Source organism: Giraffa tippelskirchi, chromosome 11, assembly GCF_054371585.1.
Source record: "Giraffa tippelskirchi isolate mGirTip1 chromosome 11, T2T-mGirTip1v1.2.pri, whole genome shotgun sequence".
In the NCBI taxonomy this organism is placed as follows: Eukaryota; Metazoa; Chordata; class Mammalia; order Artiodactyla; family Giraffidae; genus Giraffa; species Giraffa tippelskirchi.
The window spans coordinates 135,510,580-135,528,006 of record NC_137285.1 but is presented as its reverse complement, the minus strand read 5'-3'; the positions used below and the strand labels follow the sequence as shown (position 1 = coordinate 135,528,006).

General features: G+C 48.6%; 1 protein-coding gene and 1 long non-coding RNA gene across 2 annotated transcripts in view; one reads left to right on the top strand and one right to left on the bottom strand.

Annotated features, from left to right (window-relative positions):
* Nucleotides 1-1,648: 1,648 nt before the first annotated feature.
* On the bottom strand, nucleotides 1,649-8,793 carry LOC145526306 (uncharacterized). The gene is made up of 3 exons (XR_014068837.1): nucleotides 8,529-8,793; nucleotides 4,277-4,443; nucleotides 1,649-2,108 (listed from the first exon to the last, which is right to left on the bottom strand). It is a non-coding gene; the product is annotated as an uncharacterized LOC145526306 (long non-coding RNA).
* Nucleotides 4,725-17,427, top strand: part of ABTB2 (ankyrin repeat and BTB domain containing 2) — a 184,573-nt gene continuing 171,870 nt past the window's right edge. The window contains exons 1-2 of the mRNA XM_081541669.1: nucleotides 4,725-4,887; nucleotides 5,640-7,196. Coding sequence (XP_081397795.1) covers nucleotides 4,752-4,887; nucleotides 5,640-7,196 — 1,693 coding nt within the window. The 5' untranslated portion in view covers nucleotides 4,725-4,751. The remainder of the gene's footprint in view (nucleotides 4,888-5,639; nucleotides 7,197-17,427) is intronic.

Here is a 17,427-nt window from a genome sequence, read left to right as displayed (position 1 = left end):
GCCCGAGATATACTAGGTCAAAACCATATAAACAGAGTCTTAAATAAAATATTGCATCATGAACATAGTAGAGGGAGAAAGAGTGCAGTATTTCCCAAACGTAACCATTGAATCCGTTTTCACAGACCATCTCGTGAGACTCTGCAGCAGAACATGCTTTGGAAAAGTGTATTTTATTTCCCCTTAGTCAACTTGGGGTCCTTCATTTCAAATCAAATGATCTGTATGTCTCTCTGTTTTTTGTCTGTTTAATTTTATTTTTTACAAGTAGAACTTTTTATTTGGAAGGTTTTGGCACTATCATGTACAAGAACATAAAAACTTTTTAAGTTGAAATACAGTTGATTTATCAAGTTATGTTAGTTTCAGGTGTACAGCAAAGTGATTCATTTATATACACTTACACATCTCTTCTTTTTCAGATTTTTTTCCCTTATAGGTTATACAAAATATTGAGTATACTTCCCCATCATGTACTGTAGGTCCTTATTGGTTACCTGGTTTATAATAGTGTGTATGTGTTAATCCCAAACTCCTTATTTTTGCCTCCCTGGTAAAGACTCTGCCTGCAGTGCAGGAGACCCGGGTTCAATTCCTGGGTGGGGAAGATCCCCTGGAGAAGGAAATGGCAACCCACTCCAGTATTCTTGCCTGGAGAATCCCATGGACAGAGGAGCCTGGCAGTCCATGGGGTTGCAAGAGTCGGACACAACTTAGCCACTAAACTACTAAAATACTACTACACTTCTCCTTTGGTAACCATAAGTTTGTTTTCTGTGTCTGTGGGTCTGTTTCTGTTTTGCCTGTCTGTCTCTTTAGTATTGAGGTCCAGAAAAATGATACCTGTGTCAGGAATGGGCTACCTTGGGTCACAAGAAATAGAAGGATTACCTCACGATTTCTACACCATCAGTGCTTTTTCAATAACTGAGTGCTCTGCTTGAAATTCAGCTACCACAAGCTGTTCTGCTAACCATGGCACACTCATCTATCAGCATCTTTTTCAGCTCTTCTGGCATTCCATTCTGGTATTTCCTTCCTTGTGGTTGTACCATTCCTCCTTTAAATGCATCAATCCATGTGGTGAGTCATGAACTGGTAATGGCCCTTGGTGAGTGGCTTTTGAGAAGCACTGCAAAGCTTGTTGTGCAGGAGAGTTAGTTTCATGTGCCCATTTCTACATGTTGGCCATGTAATTTCATGGTACTTAGCACGTGTCCGACTCTTTTGTGACCCTATGGACTGTAGCCCGCCAGGCGCCTCTGTCCCTGGGATTTCCCAGGCAAGAACACTGGAGGAGGTTGCCATTTCCTTCTCCAGGGGATCTTCCAAACTCAGAAATTAAACTCAAGTTTCCTGCATTGGCAGGCAGATTTTTTTTTTTTACCACTGAGCCACCAGGGAAGCCCAAGAGAGTTCTCTCTGTACTTAAATAATATTAACCTCTTCTCTTTCAAGATAAATTCTATAGTATTTTGTCCCCTTGAGCAAACTCCAGAAGATAATGAAGGACAGGGAAGCCTGGTGTGCTGCAATGCTGGGGTCACAAAAGAGTTGGGCACAGTGTAGCTACTGAACAACAACAACCTTCACATTGTTTTTTTATTTTGTAAGAAATTGTGTAACAAATATGAGACATTGCCCAAGGTAAAGTTCGTACATTTTATTTCAAGCTCTTGTCTTGTATAACTTTTGCATAGGTAATCCCAAATCTGTTTTCTAATTGCTCACTCCACTGGAAATTCTCCCAATATTTGCTTGGGTTTCATCATGTTCTTTTTAACTTGTCCAGCCACATGACAGTTGTTTTTCTTCAAAGATTATGTTTAGGCCAGGCCTGAGTTAAGAAAGTGGGTCTGCTTTCTCTTTTTCTGATATAATTTGCATTCTTAAGATTAAGCACATTACTACCAGATTGCCTTCATTAAACACACACGTATATATAAGAAGCCACATCCATTCTTTTCTTAGTTCAAAGTTTTGTACTTTATCTGGCTTGCCAACTCCCCAAAAGATTAACTGCGGTCAGTTGGTTCGTTTTTCAGAGAGTTCCGTGACCTTGTTCTCTATCAGTATCTTTCTTCCTCTTTTTCTCTCTCCTCCATCACCTAGAACACAGACAGGGCTTAGTTTGTATTTCCAGTCCTCAAGAGGACTATAGAACTCCTTGGGGAATATATCAAAGACAAGCGATCTACGGTCTTAATCGTCTGTCATGACTTTCTAGCCCCTTTACCAGATGTTTCCAGAGAGATTTTTCTTTCTTTTTTGTCTGTGCTGGGTCTTTGCTGCCCTGTGCAGACTGCATTGCCCCTCAGCATGTGGGATCTTACTTCCCTGACCAGGGATCGAACCCACATCCCCTGCATGGGAAGGCAGATTCTTACTCACTGGACCACAGGGAAGTCTCTCTCATTTTTTTTTTTGAAAGGCAAAAATTACAAAACACATTTCAGTGTGTGTCTCTAAAAGATAAAAACATTTAATAAATGTAACCACACTACCATTACCACATCAAAAAGCTAACAATGATTTCATAACAGCAAATATCCAGACAGTGTTCCTGATTTCCAATTGTTTCATAAGGTCAAATGTTTATTGATTTAAAAAAAAAAATTCCAAATAAATTCCACACATTGTGATTGGCTGATATGTCTTCTAAGTCTCTTTCACTGTACAGGTTTCCTCTCCATTTCCTTGTAATTCACTAATGAAACTCAGTTGTTTGTCCAGTAGCATTTCCCACTACTGAATTTTGCCGAACAAATCCTTGCAGTGCAATTTAACATTCACTGGATTCTGAAATTTACTGGTAGACATGCAGTTTCCCTGGTGGCTCAGACTGTTAAGTATCTGCCTGCCAAGTAGGAGACCTGGGTTCAACCCCTGGGACAGCAGAATCTCCTGGAGAAGGATCTGGCTACCCACTCCAGTATTCTTGCCTGGAGAATCTCATGGACGGAAGAGCCTGGCAGCTACAGTCCGCAGGGTAGCAAAGAGTCAGACACCACTGAGCGGCTAACACTTTCACTTTCATGCAGAGTTCTAGAGAATAGCAAGGAGAGATAAGAAGGCCTTCCTAAATGAACAATGCAGAGAAATAGGGGGAAACAACAGAATGGGAAAGATAGAGATCTCAAGAAAATTGGAGATATAAAGGGAATATTTCATGCAAGGATAGGCACAGTAAAAGACAGAAATGGTAAGGACCTAACAGAAGCAGAAGAGATTAAAAAGAGGTGGCAAGAATATACAGAAAAACTATACAAAAAAGGTCTTAATGACCCAGATAACCATGATGGTGTGGTCACTCTCCTAGAGTGAGACATCCTGCAGTATGAAGTCAAGTGGGCCTTAAAAGCATTATAATAAACAAAGCTAGTGGAGGTGATGGAATTCCAGCTGAGCTATTTAAAATCCTAAAAGATGATGCTAGTAAAGTGCTGCACTCAATATGCCAACAAATTTGGAAAATTCAGCAGTGGCCATAGGACTGGAAAAGGTCAGTTTTCATTCCAATTCCAAAGAAAGGCAATGTCAAAGAATGTTCAAACTACTGTACAATTGCGCTCATTTCACATGCTAGCAAGGTAATGCTCAAAATCCTTCAAGCTAGGCTTCAGCAGTAAATGAACGAAGGGTTATGTTTCACAGATTTGTGCAAACTTCTTTCAAATCTCAGTCTGTCCTTTTATCAAAGAGGAGATCGCAGCATCTGTTATTCCTTGTGATTTAATAGTTACAACAACTGCATTCCATTAACAAAAAAGAAAAAGCTTTGCTTCCAAACAACTCTAGTCTTTAAAGTGACTTTTTCCCAACATAAATATAGAAAATAGCCTTTATGGAGCACATTCGGCTGGGTCAGAACTGCTTCCTCCCCAACAGCATTTAGAGGTCGCCTGAGTCTTCCGTGCAAGCGCAGCCTGGGGGTGGGGGTGGGGGGTCTGAATATATACATATGTTCCCTCCCTTTTGATCCTCCATCTCCCCCTCTCCATCCCACCCCTCTAGGTCCTCACAGAATTCCAGGCTGGGCTCCTTGTGTTATATAGCAGCTTCCCAGTCACTACCTATTTTAGGGTTAACTTTTTAAGGAGGCACACAACAAAATGATTTAAAAAAAAAGAAAATCCGACAAAAAAACTTTGCCGAATTTATTTCCTCTAAATGTCCATTAGAGGGCGACATTTGCTTTACTATTATATTTCCTCTAATAAGAATTAAATCGCATCAAATTTCTTTTCACATTTTTAAACAAATTGAACATCCTTACCTACTTCGACTTCGTATCTCTGTTATACAAGATGTAGTCACATCTTGTGTCCTCTCTTGATCTGGTCCCTGCGGACTTAGCATCGTTCGTTAGCATCAATACTTCCAGCTTTGACGCCATTCCCAGTTGTAACCACCAGGCGGCGGTATTGCATAACTAAAGATGCGCTGGAAGGCAAAATTAAATCAAACTGCCGAAGGAAAAGGAGTTTCACCGGGAAAGGGCAATTAATTTAAGAAGGAGAGAGACAAACCAGACATTTCTATTTCGTATGCAACTCACAGTCCAAGGTCAAAACCCTGTGAGATATAGTACAAAGCAGCTATTCAAGAGCGCAGGAGGAGGCTGACCTGGGGGGGAATGCTTGCACAATCTCCACCTTACTTCTGTGGCTCCACAGGAGGAGGCGTGTCCACGTTCGTGCACGTGTCTGTGAATAGTTACAGGACAGCTGCGGGCCGGGGTGGGACCGGGCATGGATCTGCCGGATACTGCCTCTGGACATGTGCATGAGACAGGTTTACAACGGTGCTGCTTGGAAGTTAGCCCTCATTTTACCCAGGAAGGAAAGGGAGTCCTGAGCCGGGCAGAGAGCTCGCCGTTACGAAGAGGTGCGTTCAACCAGGTGTTCCAAGTGCAGGCCACAACTAGGGACGTTTCTCATTTTCGCACACCCATTACGCACGTGTGTAATACACCCCTCCCCCCCCCAGCACACACACTCGGACACAGAAGCACAAGAAGGATCCAACACAGCATGCGGCGTAGTCGAGTGAGGGCGTAGTCGACTTTCCTCAACAGGAAAGTCACCGACTCTTGCAAATCTGATCAGTTACGGCCTTTTCCCTGGAGTAGTACTGAGACTACTGCGTGTGTAATATTTCAAGTGGCGGGGAGAGGTGAGGCCGGAATCACAGCCCTCTGGAGGCTGTCCATTTATCAGATGCCAGATAAAGAATTTCTGTTCTGACTGGAGCCTAGAAAGCAACGTAAGGAAAACCAGACGGATTTGGGAAGAGAAGCAAACAGGGGCAAACTCCTCCCTCCAAATACAACTGGAGTTTCGTCTCGGGAAAGGGGGAGGGGCTTGGACGAAAGTCTTGAGAGAGGTGGGGCGCCTGACTTGGGTCCCCTCCCCCAGGCCTCGGCCCCCTCCTCTAGTCCCAACCCCTTTTGCTCCCCTGCCCATACTCGACTCGCTGGCTTTGGTGTTCGGCACAAAAAGGGTTTGAAAGGGAGCTTCGGACGCCCAAAGCCTGGACGGCGGGAAGGTGGCAAAGCACAGTGGCTTTTCCTTTACCTCTTTCTTTAATTCGTCAGCTCCCGAGCCTAACGTTTCGATCCCAGCTTTCCCACCCGCCAGGTCGCTCACTCGCCATCTCTTTCCCCCTCCTCCACCGCCCCCTCGGCGGCTCCTCCAGACCCTCGGCCTCCAGCCCCGCCCCTGCCCGCGCTGGGTTTCACCGGCGGCGGAGTGAAATCAGCAAAGTGACCGCCCCTCTGGGAGATCATTGGTGCAGCCCCCGCCCGTCGCGGCCGATGATTGGTGGGCCGCCCGGGCTATTTGCATGCCGGCGGCAGCTCAGTACCCAGCTGTGCGGGCGGCTGGCTCCGCGCAGAAGTTTGCAGAGCGCTTTCTCGCCGGTCGGTCCCGGACTCGCGCAACGCCTGGAGCCGCCTCCCTCGATCGCCGCCGCCCTGTTCTCTCGGGATCCCTTCTCTGCGGAGGATAGACGCTCTGCTTCAGGGAAGTTGAGGTGGACCAGAGGGATTGCGGAGGAGGAGCGGCGGAGGATCGTTCCAGTGACAGCTCGGAGTCGGGACCCCGGGAGCGTGGGGCTCTGGCCGCCGCGAATCTCGCCCACCTTCCTGCAGCCGCCGGGTAGGCGGGCGGGCAATGCGGCCGCCGAGCCCCGCGGTGCCGAGAGAAAGGAGGGCGCCCCGGAGAGCCTAGAGCTTGTTTCTGCCCACTTGGGGAAGGGCGCATGGAGTTGTGAGCGCTCCTCGCTCGGCGAGGCCGCCTCGGGCAGGCTCCCCATGGCCGGGACGTACAGCTCCACTTTGAAGACGCTGGAGGACTTGACCTTGGACTCCGGGTATGGGGCCGGGGACTCGTGCCGCTCGCTCAGCCTCTCGTCCTCCAAGTCCAACTCGCAGGCGCTCAACTCTTCCGCGCAGCAACACCGCGGGGCGGCCTGGTGGTGCTACTCCGGCTCCATGAACAGCCGCCACAACAGCTGGGACACGGTGAACACGGTGCTGCCCGAGGACCCCGAAGTGGCCGACCTCTTCTCGCGCTGCCCGCGCCTGCCGGAGCTGGAGGAGTTCCCTTGGACCGAGGGAGACGTGGCCCGGGTCCTTCGCAAAGGTGCCGGCGGCCGGCGGCAGCCCCTGTTCTCCGCCGAGGCGGTCAGGCGCCTGGCGGGGCTGCTCCGCCGGGCGCTTATCCGGGTGGCCCGCGAGGCGCAGCGCCTGAGCGTGCTGCACGCCAAGTGCACCCGCTTCGAGGTGCAAAGCGCCGTGCGCCTGGTGCACAGCTGGGCGCTGGCCGAGAGCTGCGCGCTGGCCGCGGTCAAGGCCCTGTCCCTATACAGCATGAGCGCGGGCGACGGGCTGCGCCGGGGCAAGTCGGCGCGCTGCGGCCTCACCTTCTCAGTGGGCCGCTTCTTTCGCTGGATGGTGGACACCCGCATCTCCGTGCGCATCCACGAGTACGCGGCCATCTCGCTCACCGCCTGCATGGAGAATCTGGTGGAAGAGATCCGGGCCAGGGTGCTCGCCAGCCAGAGCCCCGACGGCGGAGGGGCCGGAGGCGGGGAGGTGTCCGCTGAGGCCCTGGAGATGGTCATCAACAACGACGCCGAGCTCTGGGGCGTCCTGCAGCCCTATGAGCATCTCATCTGCGGCAAGAACGCCAATGGTAAGCGCGCGGGTCCCGGGCCCGTGGACTGGGTAGGGGAGAAGTCTGACTGGGGCTACGCAGGGGGTGAATTTCCTAGGACCTAGGACCAATTTCCTAGATTCAAGACCTGAGAGAAAGCGTTTGGTCTTTCGGTAGAGGAATTCATTAAAGAGTCTTTCCTGAGGTTGTTCTTCCGGCGACTGACTTTAGGAGGGCAAAGTAGTGGTTGATCTTCTGCTCCCTGTTCTGCGTCGTGTTGTCGCTGTTGGGGGCCATTCATTGATTGAACCTCTTGATGAAGCCATCCCTGAACCTCTCGGCGTGAAGCGGACTGCCTTATGGCCCTCTGCCTTGCTTGATGGGTCTGTAGTTGGCCTCATTCCCCGACCACTGAGTAGATCAACTGTGGTTCGGTCCTAGTTCTGTCGAGTACAGTATCAGCAGCCAGAGGGTCTGGGCTGCTAAGTCTTGGCTGAGTGGGATGGAAGAAGGGGAACTGGATGCCCAGGACCTGGCCCTGCCACCTTAGGCTTTGCTGGATTGAAGGATGCCTTTCAGGGCCTTCTGGGGGAAGGTGGAGTGATAGTGGTGAGTTCTTAACTCTGAGCCCAGGGTGATGGAACATGGTGACTTCTGAATCCCCTTCCCAGAAAGGGAATCACATACCAGTTCCCAGACCTGACTTTCCAAGCTGTCACCAATCAAGTGAGCAATTAATTAAAACCCTATGTTGTATTAACTGCATGACCTTCTGGACTTTGCTGAAAGAAAGGATGACCCCCATAGTCATCAACCAAGCTAGGGGGAAGAGGGGTGGGGGATGGGCAGACAGCATGGTGTCAAGTGCCGGAAAGAAACCTTTGGGTAGTTGCATTTCTCTGAAAGAGGACATAGCTTCAGTGCAGAGTGGTAGGGAAGCACTTGACCTTTTCACTGGAAAGGTTACCGTGTGACCTGGGTTCAACAGTAAACTGCCTACCAGATTGCAGCTTCAGGAGTCAGCAAACCATCAGTTCTCTAGAATGATACTTTGGCTAAACATCCTTACAGTCTGATCGGAAGGCCATTTTAGGGGCTGCATTCAGTGGCAAATTAGTAGTACAGAGGAAGAGGCCAGGTGGGTATGGAAAAGGCATAAAGGGAGTCATATTTAAGTGTGGTTTTTCATAATCATAATAGCTAAAATCTTAAATTAGCACTTAACACTGTGTCAGTCACTGTTTTTAGCACTTTAACATATAAACTCAAGTAATCCCAGCCACCCTATTAGGTAGGTACCTATAGTATTATCCTCATTATATAGATGGGAAACTGAGGTACCCAGCAGTCAAGTAATTAACCCAAGCTTACATAGATATTAAGTGATAAGAATTTGAACCCAGGCAGGCTCCAGAGTTCAAGCTTTTAGCCACTAGAGGAGAGGAAGCAGCTTTGTTTTCATTGATCCAATTTCCAAGGGGAGCAGTTGACATCTAAAGACTTCATTTTGAAGACAGTCTGTCTCTACCAGCATGGCTGACTGACTTTCTTGGATTTTGTTTTTAATTCTGGCACAGCTGAAAGGAGATGCCAGGAATGGAAAGAACAGCATTTGCCTTTTAATTTTCCTTCTCTTAGGTCAAAGTTGAGGTCAGTCCAGAATCTCAGCTGATGATGTCACAGCTGATAATTGTGCTTTGCCCTCCAGGTTTGTGGCATCAGCACAGGGAACACAGGCTCCAGGAGAGGAAGTGGAGGGCAGGGGGATTTCCATACGGCTGTCAGAGCCCAGGGAAAACAGTCTGAACTTTTGGCTGAGGGGAGGCCCAGAGTGAACTCAAAGAAGGAAGACTCCTAGGAGAAAAAAACAGGGCCCTAAGGTGGATAATAGGTGACAAACAAACAAAACAAAACATGCCCTTCACACAGAACTGGTGCCCCTCAGGTTGAGAGACTTCTCAGTTTTTCTAACTGTAAATTGAAGCTGTTAAGAGCAGCTGCCTCTTCAGGGCCCTCTGAACATTCAGAATGTGAGAAGTGGCTAGAACACAGGTGTCGTTCATGAACGGGCTTATTTCTTATCTAGGGGTCATCACTCCTTGGTATTTTCTTCACAGGGTGGGGTTTTGACCCCGTGATTTGACCTCTTCCCCTCCATCCCGCACCCCAAACAATCCTTCCTAAGCCATGGTAGTTGAGACAGCAGGACTCTTGTGTGACAGACAACACATCTCCAGGATGCCCAGAGCAAGCGTGTGCCTCTGTTCCCTTCTCAGTCTCCAGGGAGCTCTCCTGCGAGACAGGTGACCGTTTGGTTCCCCTGAGTAATATGGATGCTCATTTTTTATACATGAAAACCTAAGCGTGGCCCCAGTAAACAATAACCAGGCTCATTTATTAAGTCCCTTTAGACAAAGTGAAATGAATGTCTAGTAGAGAGGCAGTGAATTACTTATGCCTGAAAGCTGACTTCAGAGGGAAGCACAAACTGCCTAGGAAAGAAGTAGAGAGAGCCTAAACCTTTGTTGTACCGAAATAAGCCAAGGCCAGCAAGGTTACCATCTACACAGCTGAAGTCTTAAGTGGCAAATGGCAGCACACCGGAGGGAGAGTTGCTGGCTCACAGTCTTGTCCTGCTGGTCTTCCCTTCAAATTATATATTTATTGTTGTTATGCCTGCTAATTATACAGCAAGGGCACATGCATTTGAGTCAGCTATATAGGGCTCTTAAACTCTTAACGCCTTCCAGCCGGGAATTCAAGAGCCCTAATCCATCTAGTCCAGTCCATTACTCAGAGTACTGGGAAAATATGGTTTTGCTCAACCCAAGATGGATGATAAAACTTCTATGGTGTTTATAAAACATGATCTCAGCTTCATAGAGCAGCAGGAGTTATATATTGCTTGCTTATTTGGTATCGATGTGCCTATTTCCAGGGCAGTGTCATTAAGTGATGCTATCTTTGTGGCTTCCTTAAGAGAGGTAGAGAAACCACTTTAATAGAGTGGTATTTATAAACAGGGAGCTGGCAGAAAATAGAAGCTTCTCTCATCCACACCTCCCTCCCTCCTTCCCTTGCTCATTGTTGTATGTCAGTTTGATGCTGAGCATTGCTTTGGGGTTTCTCCCTGGCCATTTTTCTTACTAAATGTTCATGAATGTCCATGGCCTTGGAGATAATTCTCTTCCATTCGGAGATGCTAAGTTAAATGATAGGGTTTTGATGAGAATATTCCTACTCCAAAGCAGTAACCAGGATGTACATGACTCCATCATAATGGTAAGGAGCAAAAACTTTGGAATCGCAGTAAGGATTTGAGGCTCACCTCTGCTATTTCTATGAGTGACCTGGGCCATATTTCTTAACCATTGTAAGCCTCAATTTTGTTATCTGTAAAATGAGGGATAATAACAGCACTTAACTCCTCAGGTTGGTGTGAAGACTGGATGATAGCATAGATTTAAAGATTGAATCACATAGTAAATGTTTAATAAATAGTTGCAGTTCATTCAACAAATATTTATTGACCACTGACCCTGTCTGCACCACTATTAAAAGTACTGTGGATTAATTGGGGGAGGGGGAGGCTCCTCCTCTCATGAAGCAAACTAATGGCCGAGACAAGGAAAAAAGTGAACAATTAGGGATTTATTTTTAGCAGTAAGTAAAGCCAAAGCAAAGTAATGGGATAGTATGACTGGGGCTAATTTAAATGATGGCCAAGGAAGGCCTTTTGAAATTTCATTAGGAATAGATAATATATCAATACTGCTGCTGTCTAAGGATCTCAAAGGAAAAAAAAAAGTGAGGACCTTTCTGAATTATTTGCTTATTTATCAGCTGAGGCAAATCCCAACAATCTCATTTGCAGTGGAGAAATGAAAGGGCTGTGTCTAGAAAGCTCTTCTAGTTGTAGGACTCAATTTAACACCGAGCTTATAGGATGGGTTTCCATCATGATAATCAACTCCACGAGCAAGGGTTAATTGAGCCGCTAGTTGCTGTTTAATCAGTTTCCACACCTGCGTAGTTTGGGGAGGGAGAGCAGCTACCCTCCTTTTTAACTGTTTTATTGAAGCCAAGAGAGCTAATAAAACAGAAACAAAGCAGGCTTGTGGAAATGCAGGCTTTCTTTTCCCCCTTGAATGCCTGAGAAATGCAACCCAGCTTTAAGTTGTTAGAAGAACAAGGTGGGGTTGTTCTGCCTCCTCCAGGAGTTTTACCTGCCTCCCCACCAACTGCAGGGCTACCTCTCTGTGAATTTCCCCAGCACTCGGGGCAGATTCCTGGATCGTTTCCTGTGTGTGTCTCTCCCATCGCTCTGTGGGCTCATGGGCACCCGTGTCTCCCCTGTGCCTCCCACGGGGTCTGGCACACAGTGCTCACTCCCGGAGTGGCAGTCGGACAAAATGATTGATCCCACCATACAAAATGTTTAATTCCAGAAACTTCATTTGAAATCCTTTGACCCCCTCGGAAGACTCTTCCCCACTTTCTACCGTGGCTGAGAATTTCAAGTTCTTGGTGAAGAGAGGCAGCACTTTGGAGGGTACCCAGACCATAGGGACAGCACTCAATCTTTTGATCCTCTAGTCTTGAGCGGGGTTCCCAAGGTCACCTGTGATGAGTCACTGTAAATAGAGATTTGGGGTTGCGGAGGCTTCCTTCAGTGTGCAGTACCCACAGTGGGGGTTTTGCAGCAGCCGTCTAACTGGCCACAGATAGACCCACAGGAAGGTTGAGTTCAAAGAGGCACTCAGTTCCCCTAAGAATAGCAATAGCATCTTGCCTGCAGAGCTGCCCTAGAGGGCAGTCTGTGGATGACTATTGCTGAAAGGGCTTCCCTGGTGGCTCAGTGGTAAAGAACCCACCTGCCAATGCAGGAGACCCGTGTTCGATCCCTAGGTCAGGAAGATCCCCTGGAGAAGGAAATGGCAACCCCATTCAGTATGCTTGCCTGGAGAATCCCATGGACAGAGGAGCCTAGTGGGCTACAGGCTATGGGGTCGCAAAGAATCGGACACGGCTGAGTGAGCATAGCACAGCACTGCTCAGAAGAGGTTGCATCTGTGTTGTGCCTCATCTGCCTCCAGTCTGAGGATGGCACTGAGGCATTCAACTACCTAGTCATCCCAGGGATGCATGGACAACATCTCATGTCTGAAATAAGCCAGGGACACTGGGCTGCGAGTCCTCAGGCTGGTCCTTACCCCATTTCCCCATCAGTACCTGTCCTTCCCCCAGGTGGGGCTGTGGGCGAGTGCTCTGTTTCCACACTCCTCCAGCTGTAATAACAGGCCTGACCTCTGCACAGCTCAGAAACCTTTCCGTCTGGGATCTTGCCCGCTGCCTATAAAAACCCATCGAGTGGGATGCTCTTTCACAGAAGGTCTCTGGGAACCCAGGATTCACAGCTTGGTAATGGCCAGGCCAGGACCAAGCCCCAAGTCACTCATGCCCTAGGCCTGTGCTGCTTCTGTGAAGAGTCCCAGCAACAAAGGTAGTGAGGGCAGTATTTGCCCCTCTGCCAGTGGAGGCGAGGGTCAGACTCACAGACTCAGTGGTACCTATTGTAGATCTTGCTTGTTAATGGCCTGCTGTGTCCAGGCACTTTACATCCTTTAGGCCAGAGAATCTTCACAACCAAGGTGAAAACCAGGCATCAAGGCCCAAGGACGGCTCTCCCTCCAGAGGATGTGTTATGCTGTTTAAACGCTGCTTGCTGGTGGCTACAGAGTGTCCCGCAGGTGGCATCCATTTTAAGGCACCTTTATTGCTACTTCTGAGGGGCAGGGACCTCTACCACCCAGGGAGGGCCTTACAAGTGTCAGCTGCTGAGTGATCAACAGGCTCAGCCGAATGAAAAGCTGCCGCCTCCGTCTTCCAAGAGGTGGGAGAGCCAGCTTGGAGGAGGACACCCAGCAGGAGAGAACCCACAGGGAGCCCATGTTTAGGCCACTGGACTCAAGACACTCAACTCATTTGCTCTGGAGCTGGCAGAAAGTCTTCTGTGAAGGGGCCTTTGATTTCCTCCGAGTTCCCTACAGTGTTGGGCCGTTGGTGAAACCTCAGAGCAGGGAGCACAGGGAGAGAAGGAATTGGCGTGGCAAGCGTTGAGATGCTCCGGCTTTGAAGTCTGAGCTGGGCCCCAAATTGCCTTGCCTCTTACCAGGGCCTGGAGCAAGTCACTTCAAGTCCCTGACTATCAAGCACGGGGCTGGCTCTCATCCACAGGCGGTTATGCCCCGTGAATACTCACTGCTCCCAGGACGTCAGAGCTGATGCTGGGTTGAGCGTTGAGAACTTGTCCAGGGTGGGGTGGCCCGGGTATCATTCCTGGCCCCCTCCCTTGTGAGTTGCGTGATCCTGGGCAGGGTCACTACTATGCCTTGGTCTCTTCCTCTGTAACAGGATTTGGACTGCATCACTTTTTTTTTTTTTTTAATTTTGGCCACACTGAGCCTTGGTTGTGGTCCACAGGCTTTTCTCTAGTTGCCACACATGGGGGTTTCTCTAGTTGTGACACGAGGGCTCTGTTGCCGTGCAACATTTGGGATCTTTGTTCCCCGACCAGGGATCAAGCCTGCATACCCTGCATTGGGAGGCGGATTCTTAACTCCTGGACCACCAGGGAAGTCCCTGGACTGGGTACATTGTGTTGCAGGGCTGTCCTGTGCTCTGAAGTATACTTAGCATCCCAGCCCCCACCCACTAGATGCCAGTAGCATCCTACCTCCCCCACTCTCCCCACCCCAGCTGGCCAGTTGTGACAATCAAAAATGTCTCTAGACACTGACAGATGTCTGTTAGGGGGGGCAGAATTGCCCCTGGTTGAGAAATACTGCTCTGTAGTAGAGCTGAAAAGAGTACCCAACTCGTAGGATGTTTGGGAGGATTTACTAAAGGTCTCTGTAAGGGACTTTGCACTGGGCCTGCACATAAAATAGTCATTCTAATCAGTGTTATATTTTTTGCAAACTATTGCATGCACTCGTCGAGTTCACTTTTTGCCGAAGTGGGCATTGGTAGTGCAGGGGAGGACCGTGACCCACATCCCAGCGTGAAAAGGATGAGTCACACAGCTTTCCTGGGTGACTAATCGGGAGGAGGAAGTTACGGAATCTGGAAAAAGCACCTTTGCACCCTGCTCGGTTATGGCTCCTCTTGCCCTCAAGGTGAAGCAGGCTGGCAGTGGGCAGTGAGAGCCAACCCTCCCTCTGAGCTCAAGGCTGACCCTGCCGGGAGGACAGTGATGGTGCAAACTCAAAGCTGTGCTCATTTTGCTGGGGAGTCACTCTGCTCTGTGTCTGGGACCCCGCCTTGTGCAGCTGCCAAGCCCTGAGCCACAGGACAGCAGGTGTTTTGTGTTTGCCGGCCTGTCATGTAAACATACTTTGTGGTCTTCTTGCTTGTTTTAAAAAAGGCCTAAATGGTTTTGCAACTTTGGCGGTAGGCTTGGAGCAGCTTGCCGAATTGGGAGAAGCTTCAGAAACACCACCCCAGTAAGCCTGAGGAATGCCACGCAGGCCTCGTTAATCAACTACTAGCCGAGCGCCAGCTACATCCAAGGCCACGGAGACAAATGGGAGGAGGATGGGAATGGATTTTGCCCATCAAGAAGTTTAGAATCTAGTAGGGACGGCAAGGGGCTTCCCTGGTGGTCCAGACAGTAAAGAATCTGCCTGCAGTACAGGAGGCCTGGGTTCGCCCCTTGGGTTGAGAAGATTCCCCTAGAGAAGGGAATGGCTACCCACTCCAATATTCCTGCCTGGGAAATCCCAGGGACAGAGGAGCCTGGCAGGTTACAGTCCATGGGGTCACAAAGAGTCAGGCATAACGGAGTGACCATGCATGCATGCTGGGAAAGCAAAGCACGTCCGTGGATCCTTCCAAGGATGTTTAGGGTCCCTACATTCAAATGACAGATGATGCTAAAGCTGCATCTTCCCCACCACCCATCAGGGGTATTTTTCTTGAGCTGTTTCACTTAATCCTCCCAAGCCGCTCTGTAAGATAGATATACTGTCCACCCCATAGATGGCGACCCTGAAGCTTTGGGTGACTGGAGAGCTCAAAGGGGAGAGGTGAGCCCTAGGTGGGAGTCGGGGCTGCTTTGTGGAGGATGTGGCATGTGGTCCAGGGGCACTTGAGCGGGCAGAGCTGTGACGGGGAAGGGGAAGTGGTGCTGAGAGCATGCAGGCTTCCAGGCAGAGGGAACAGTGTGAGCAAAGACCTGGAAGCCAGCGTGTGTGTGTTGGAAAAGTGACCCTCTTTGGCTGGAAGGTTCAGACGCATGACGAGGAGGAGCAGGGCAGATAACACAGCAGAGAGGAAAACTTTCCCACATCTTTTATCCAGATGTTAAGGAGCCTGCCAGAGCTCAGGAAGAGAGTTTTCCAAAACTCATTTTTATAATTCAGAAATGGAGTGTGTCTGCTCCCCAGCGCATCGTAACCACAGCCTCAGACCTCCCATTACCCCTCTTGTTGATTGAAAGCTTGACCTCAGAAACGCCCCCGGCCTCTGTCCTAAGACTACAAGTAAGGAAAGAAGACTTTTACCCCAGCAGACCTGGGCTGAGAGGGCCTGGAGAGCAAGGCTGCCATCAACTTTACTTCCCTCGTGCAATTGGACTTCTGACCTGGCATTTCTCGCAAGGCCCTGAACGTAGCATTTTAAGCCAAAGCAGTCCCAGTAGGGAATAAAGACTAGGGCTGGCACACCGGTTAAATGAGGCTGTTGGCCTGACTCTTGCCAAGGCAGGATTCTCAAACGTGGAGGCAGAGAGGGACAGAAAACAGGATAAGAGGGTCCCAGAACTTTAGAGTCGGGTTTGGTATGTTCAGCTTCCAGTTTGGAGCATATCATTTTGGAAAATAACCGCTCAATTCTGAGAGATTGTCACCTTTTCATTCTTGCTGAAGGTGTTTCCAGAGCACTGATAATAAAGATTTCAGTCCTGTTAACTGTTTGATATTGTGGAACCACCTTCGAGCTCAGTGCCACCTGGATTGAACTCCTTAGAGTTCAGCTGAATTCTGCTGACAGTAGTAAAATGAGATATATCATCAATGGCTTTGCCCATAACTTGGGGATTAGATCTTTTCCTGACCCCAGTGTTATAAAGAAGTTTGTCACTTGAAAAAGAGAAATCTCATGAACATTTGCTCTCTCTCTCTCTCTATATATATATATATACACACACACAATCATTTATGGTTAATGGTTTGAGGTCCATTGTTTTCTAAAATTGAACTAGGCAAGAGGTGGGGGGTAGGGAGCGATCAGGTCCGTGATGAAAAAATTACATAGGAAAGCTGAATTTGGAAGTACCAGAGGTAGAAGGTTAGGGGTGGGGAGAGATTAAAGAGGACCACAAGGAGAGTGAAACAGGTCTTTTAGTGCATGAAAATCATCCCTAAAATTGAGGCAAAGTTTTCTTGAAATTTTTACAACTTTCTCCTGTATCTTTTAAGATATTGAAAGCATTATTTGCAGTGAGGAGAGCTGTTCCTGAACACTCGTTTCACAGACCAAGCAAGTGTATGTGTACAAGTATCTTGGACCGTCCAGTTCAGAGAGTGAAGGCTGTGGATCCAGAAAATTCTGGGTTGGAGCTTGGCCTCTCCATGACCTGGAGTGAATCACTCCTTCTTCTTGGCTCTCTGTTACTTATCTGTGGCGTGAAGAGGTTGGACTAGATTCTCCAAGGGCCCCTCTGTCTCCGATAATATTTCTAGACCCCACGTGGATGTTGTGAAGTCACTTTCCTAAGGTCGAGCCCTGTAGTTAGTATCCTTGGGAAAGAAATGGCCTGGGATGGGGCCGGCCAACCTCTAAAAAGACGGCCCGGGTAGTAGGACCAAACACCATCCTTTTTATATTAGGATTAACTGTGATTACTCTGCTTAGAGTTTTTCTTCCCCCACTTTCCTCAGAAGGTGAGTTCTGTCTACTCTTGGCCGACCCACCCCTCCAGCACTCGGCAGCTGCGTCCAGGTCCTGGACGGCCTGCTGGGTGGTGGGATCAGCCCTGAGATGACTTCATGCAGCCAGTGTTTGCAGCCCTCCTACCCAGCCTCAGATATTTATAGCAGAGAGCAGCTAGGGGGAAAAAAAAAATTAAAATATGCTACACCCTTCTTTATACTGTGTGGGACAGAGACAGGCATTGTGAGGAATTTAGAAGGCAGGGCAGTATAATCCAACAAGATATTTTTAAATGCTATTTGTTGCAGTTGGCAGGGCCCGTTCTTCAAAGGCAGGG